The 6814-nt window shown below is 36.3% G+C and overlaps 1 protein-coding gene across 2 annotated transcripts in view; it reads left to right on the top strand.

Moving 5' to 3' along the window:
• Positions 1-508: 508 nt before the first annotated feature.
• REV3 (recovery protein 3) overlaps positions 509-6814 on the top strand; it is a 182596-nt gene continuing 176290 nt past the window's right edge. For both annotated transcript variants that reach the window (XM_089801635.1, XM_089801634.1), the window contains exons 1-3: positions 509-713; positions 826-908; positions 5736-5793. In XM_089801635.1, the coding sequence (XP_089657761.1) occupies positions 620-713; positions 826-908; positions 5736-5793 (235 nt within the window). In that variant the 5' untranslated portion in view covers positions 509-619. The remainder of the gene's footprint in view (positions 714-825; positions 909-5735; positions 5794-6814) is intronic.

Below are 6814 nucleotides of genomic sequence, written 5' to 3'. Positions count from 1 at the left end.
AGAATGTGAGGCCTACAAGGATAGCAGGGATAAGTTTGCGGATACTATATGTGACAGTTCTTGACATAACCTGTTCAACGAAGAGTACATTGAGTAATTGGGGGGGCTCATCATTAGTCTACACAAGAGGCAAACAACGCTACTTAAGTCTGCTTGAGTTGTCTTGCTGTCCCATAGGCTATTTTTAGCCTCGTGGACGTTAAAATTTTATCTATCTATCTATCTATTTTTCTTAAAATAAGTCAATCGTAATCGTAAAGGGTCAGGCATTGAGCATTTCCATTTTCATCTATTTTTCTTAAAATAAGTCAATCGTAATCGTAAACGGGTCAGGCATTGAGCATTTCCATGTTATCTAGTTAGAAAAAAGGCCAACCAATCAGATTTGTTCACTTGGTAGGTGCAAAAGTTTGACAAGGGGTAACTCCCACGTAAGCCTAATTATCTATTAAACCAACTAGTTAAGCGAGACCCACCGATTTGGTCGTTATTTGTGCAGGACATCTGTACATTATATGAAAGCGAAGGAATATTGTGCGGGAAGCTTTGCCGACTTTGAATGAGCAATATGTAACGGTTTAAGGCTTTATTCAGCGGCACTGGCATTCAGAATTGAGTAATGGCTCTAACATTTAGCATGAGAATTGTCTGCACGGACTATTACATGTCCCCTCCCCTTCCAGAAGTGGATGTCTGCTATAACCCATTTCAAGGCAATGCAAACTCATAATTCAAATTCGGTTCTAAACATGTTGGTTGATCAGTGCCTTATATTGGATATTCCTATTCAATATGTTAAAGGAAACTTGTATGATTCTTGCGCAGGGGAAGTGATTGCAGAGGTTCCGGTAATAAGAATATATGGCTCAACTCTTGCTGGACAGAAGACTTGTCTGCACGTCCACCAGGTTGCATTTTCAGCGTTTTACTTATTGCCACTCCTCAACAATTGTAATATGGAATGTTTTGTTTTAAAGAACTTGTTAAACATGGGTGTAGGGTTTGGGTGTATTTTCAAGACAATGACCGTGGAATTTGGAGTAACGGGAACTGAATAATAATTTGTACACTCGAGTAGAAACATTAGATGCGTACTGAATTAATTTGGAAGCAAAATCTTAGGAAGTTGTTTAGCCATGTTTTAGGATTCAGGGAACATTGGCAAGAGACGTGAGGCTATAGAATTTGAACTGACGTCCATTAAAACGAGCATAAGCATTGAGCAGCAACGATAAATCCGCTTCGTAGTTTTGATGAAGTGATCAAACTTATGTGATCATATGGAACCCTGATTGCACTTTTGACATTGGGTGTTATAATCTGTTTGAACACTTGCAATTGAATAATTAAGAAGCTTGATTTAAAGAATTTTTCTATGAATTACTTAAAATCTTGATTATAATGTTACAGGTTGACACACTTGTTTTGACACCAAGCATATGTATTCTGCTGCAGAGAACATCCTCAGATCACTTAAGTAAGCGAAGCAGCTCATATCAATCTGTTGCACTCATGTTTGCATGATAACTACTTACTTAGTGTGATACTAATCATAGTTCCCGAACTTGGACTTGGCAAGGCCTTTTGACGGCATGGCTTAAACATCACACACTAGGCTTCATTCTAAGACTAAAAGTGTTAAATAGTCAAAGTTGACTTTTTTTTCCAAGATAAATTTTAGCCTTAGTGTGTGATGTTTAAGGGTGGCCCGTCTTGACTAGTGACTCGGCAATGACTCGACAAGGAATTGGCTATGACTCGACAAAAAAAAACCTTTGAAATTTAGAGATTTTGACGATTTAAAACTTGTTTTGTGCACCCTTTATTGAGTAAAACTTAAAGACACTAGAATAAGAAGCTAATTTTTCGTCACATACATTAACAATGAAGATGAATGATAAATCCATCATATATGTAAAGTGTAAATTTTAGCTAAGTATGTTAGGAATATGGAATTGAAACCAAATGGATTTTGGATGAAACGTGTTAAAAAATTAAAACCTTTAGACAATCCTTGTTCTAGCTTCCATTTGACCTTAGAAAGTAAGGATACGTTATCAGGGATTAGAGAGCTGAAAGTGTGTTGAATTTTAGAATTTGGCTGAGTTTGGAATTTTTCAGAAAACCCCAAAATCTAGATATTGCAACTTAACTCCTTTGAAGCTGAAGTTGAAAGCAATCTCAAACATCTTGACAGTATTTATACAAATATAACTTAAGTTATATTTATTTCCTACACTTAAATGTTTTATTTGTATAAATCCTCCTGCCCCTTGAGCCAAGTGTTGAATTGTAGAGTAAACTTGCAAGTGTTGGCTTGGACCTAGCGGAGTTATGCATGCTTGAACTTGGCAAGTTGGGTGAGTCATGCCCGAAGACTTTGCAAGCTGAGTTCGAGTTGACATAATTCGTTTGGGTAGACCTAGTTCACCAACTCGCCGAACTTGCTTGACTTGCGGTGAGTTTGGGAACTCTAATACTAATCATTCACACTCATGTGTCTTCTCTTTTATTCCATATGAGCTCATTAAAAGTGATCTTTTTGCTTCATTGTTCTCTCTCAATGAGTATAGGGTTGATAACCAGAAGATATTTTCCACAACAAGTCAAATTGTGATATTGCTATTAGGATTTAACTGTGTAGTTTTTGAGTCAAACTCATTGACCCATGTTTCATGAGTAGTGATTCACACGAATCCATCTCTCATGGGAATAAATGGAGCACTTAGCACCCATTAGATCTAGGTGATGCTCATAGAGGTGAAGCAGCGAGATTTCTTGGGAGGTCACTCATCCTAGTACTACTCCAGCTTGAGTGCGCTTAACTATGGAATTTCCTCCATGGTTAAACCCACTATGCTTGCAACCCCATTTGCAAAACCTTCATCAAGTGTTGTGTCTTATGAACCATTCATTAGAAAGCCCCTTAAGCTCATCGATTGACAAGTGGAGATATTTTCCACAACAAGTCAAACTGTGTTATTTTGCTATCAAGATTTAACTGTGCAGTTTTTGAGTCAAACTCATTGACCCATGTTTCATGAGTAGTGATTCACACGAATCCATCTCTCATGAGAATAAATGGAACACTTAGCACTCATTGGATCTAGGTGATGCTCATAGAGGTGAAGCACCGGGACTTCTGGGAGATCACCCATCCCAGTACTACTTCAGCTTGAGCGCGCTTAACTACGAAGTTTCCTCCATGGTTAAACCCACTATGCTTGCAACCCCATTTGCAAAACCTTCACCAAGTGAGTACAGGGTTGTTAAAATTATGGTAGAAAACTAAGTGGCCTTAATCTTGAAGGAAAATCTATAATTAAGTATTCTTGAGTTGGAGGAATATTGGGACGGGCAACCTTTTGGAATATCCAATGCTTCACGAGATACAACTAGTGCTAAATGTTTCGATGCTTGAGTTGGAGGAATACTCAGAGTAGTGACCTCTTGGGAAGGTCCGAGGTTTCACCTGGTTGCAAGAGTGCTGAGTGTTCCATTCATTCTCATAAGAGATGGGTTCTTGTGAACCACTATTCATAAAACATAGGTCAATAAGTTTGATTTGAAAACTACATAGTTGAATCTTGGTAGCAATATTACAAAATTATGGTTATTTTGTTTGACATGGCCAAATAAGGTGTTGGTGAAATGATTTATTGGGAGGAAGTATTATTCATTGGACCACCTAAAGAAGAAGCCTGGGTCCAAGAACATCAAGTAAGCGTCAAGTCCAGATGGGCTGCTGCCATTCAAAGTGGGCAGAATGTGGGTTAGGGAACATCTTGGATGGGTCAGTCTGGTTGACTTTGATAACAATTATCTTTTTAATATGGCATGTTAAATTAGTTTATTCTAGCTTCCTACTTCTTAGCTCTGTGCCTATGAAAGAATTTGCTTCAAATGCAAATCCTAAACAGCTGAATTTGAAAAGTCATTCTTAATCAGTTGGAAAGGATTTTAGATGACCTTTGGAGGCCCCTGAGAGCTGCTGGGAAGAGGAGTGAGATGCAGTGGAAGTATTTCTGTTGGATACCAATTTTGAGTTCCAAAAATGTTTGGTATTGTTCAAAATTTTGTAGGTATGGTAAATTTTGCTTGTCTGAAGTTGCTGGGGGTTCTACTGTTTGGACTGTTGGCTTAAGCAAGCACACATTGATAATTGAGCTGGCAAATAGCTGCAATAAGATGAGTGCTTCTGCAGTAAAACACAAGCTTCTGTTGAGCAATTGCCAGGCTTGCAGGACTAAACGGATGCTTTAGATAGCCACTGGTTTGGTGGATTTTGGTGCACGTTTCGTTATTTATATTGCTTTTTTAACTTTTTCCATGTTTATGCCTCTGCTTAGGATGTTGTGTGATGTACATATAGATGCTGTGTTTTTACTCTTGGCTTGGGTTGATGCTGCAAAAGATAAATTTCAGAATTGTTATTTGTTTGACCTGTTTAATTTTAATGGAAACTGTCATATTTGTTCTGGGTGTTAGGGCTGTTTTCAGAAGCTTTGCACTTTGATAGCTGGATGGATCAGTTTGATCACTCTAGACCAACTCCCAATTCCCAACCCAACCACAACCCAAACCCCATCCCTACCCTAATCCAAACATTCATCCTCTCCTCTACTGTTAGATGGCCGGTGTTAGGGGTAGTGGGACAGGAGGCACAGCATTTTAGAAAGTACAGGCTGATTATAATTTGACATTTGTTACACTTGCCCTTACCAAGAAAGATGTCATTATTGATATATATATATATATATTTCTTGATCATTACTCATTGTTTAGTTACTTCAAATTTTCTTTTACATGAATGTAATAACGGACACATGTCTGATGTGGTGAACTGTTTAATAATAATTTAATTGGAATGAGGAATGGGTTAAGTGATATAAAGATTGAATGATATAAATATGAAATGCAAGAGTTATGATATCAGAATATAGGTTAATTGAATAGAAAAGGAAGTGGATGGAAGTCAGCTGAAGTTGTATAGATGCAATTCTTAGACTTTTCAAAAGAAAAATTAATGTTTCTGCAGAATTGGCTGTCGTGATCTAGTGATGGCAAGATTAAGAAAGGTATAGCTGGTAGTGATGTACAGTAGAAAAAGCAATGATGCAAAACATAGCCTTATGGACCGCATAACTTACACATGCATAAATCACATTTCATCCTTGCTGTACCTCTGGCTGGGAATTAATATTAGACAACAGTAGCATGAGGAATAGAAGTTTGGATTCTATGTAAGAAGCAAAATGTGTAGTGACAAAATGACACGACCCTTTGGAATTTTTAACTTGTATCTATACAGAATTCAAATAGTCTGTATGTGCAGGTGTGGATACAGCATACTAACTGAATATCTGTTGATTGTTGTACATATAACTCATCTTATATTTGAGATTCGTAGGAAGATATTTTTATTTGCAACTTTAGTGTTCTTTTTCCCTTAGAAATGAATTGTACAAAAGTTTTTCTTGAGATCTGCTGGTAAGCAAGCTTAATATGCAATTTAGATTTATTTGTTGACATGTATGTCTTCTAATGATTGTATTGAGAGTCATTTTCGCACAGTCAATAGACCTTTGCCATTCACATTTTTCTTTCATATTGGGTTTGATATAAACTTGTCTTTTAACTGTTGAAAGTTTTTATGGCATTGGTTTGTAAATTTTCGCTTCTTCATGTTAACCAAATTTTGAGTTTGACTGATTTTTCTAACTAAATTCATGCAGGCGTTTCCATATCTCTACGTTCCTTATGATAATGATCTCCCTCAAAACCTTGAAGAAGGTTAGTGATTGTCACATTATAAAATCTGATATATGCTTTTGTTTCTGATTTTGACAGTGTCAAAGTGCAAGACATCTGTCTTCATGATAACTGTTGTGGTTTTTATTGATTGTGCCATAGCAGAAAAAAACAAATAATGTATTGAAATTATATCCCAAAGCACAATGTATAAGAAAACAGATGCTATTACTTACACAGAGATGCTGATGTTAGGGTCTTACTAAATCTTCACATAATTTCTTATCTGGAACCCTTGTAAGCTTATAATGTATGTGTATTTCAAATTTGACTAATGTGCCAATCTTTTTTCTTGCATTCAAAAATGTTTGTCAATCCAGAACATACTCTAACTGCTCTCTGAAAAGGAATCAAGCTGACCACATTTGTGGAGTCTTTCTGGACAGATAACAAATTTGTATGACACCCCATAAGTTGAAGAGGAGAGGTTGGCTAATTTTATCGTTAGGGAGAAAAGTGCCTTATGTTTATTATATATTTTCTGCATACTGACTTCCCTAGGTTTACCTTTTGGGGTCAAATAGTTTTTATTAGTTTCTTTGCTCCCCATATTTATTTCTGGATAGCTTTGATACTTAATTTGCTGCAAATAATGCTTTGTTTATAGAATAAAACACAAATATTAGCTATACGATTAAAATATCTCAAGGAAAGTAGAATAAATTGTAAGACAAATGAATCCAATTACAAGCTAGGTAAGGCTGTTCTAGGGAAAGTAGAGTAAAGCATATAAAATGAAACAAATGATGAATATATATTTTTTAATTGTAAATGATAATATTCTATTGATGAAAACTTCAGGTTACAACCATAGTTCATACTACAAAACAATTCAACTAGACCCATCTGCATTCCTATACTCCTATCCATCTGCCAGACCTATATCACCATAAAGCCTCTTACATAGGCTAATAAGTTATAAGCTATAAACTATTTGACAGCCAATACAAACAGTCCAATGCTTAAAATTTGGACAAGGCTACTTATGTACTACATACATACT

The sequence above is a fragment of the Cupressus sempervirens genome, chromosome 9 (genome assembly GCF_028749045.1).
Source record: "Cupressus sempervirens isolate cs-2001-9-10 chromosome 9, ASM2874904v1, whole genome shotgun sequence".
In the NCBI taxonomy this organism is placed as follows: Eukaryota; Viridiplantae; Streptophyta; class Pinopsida; order Cupressales; family Cupressaceae; genus Cupressus; species Cupressus sempervirens.
This window is presented reverse-complemented; position numbering and strand designations above follow the sequence as displayed.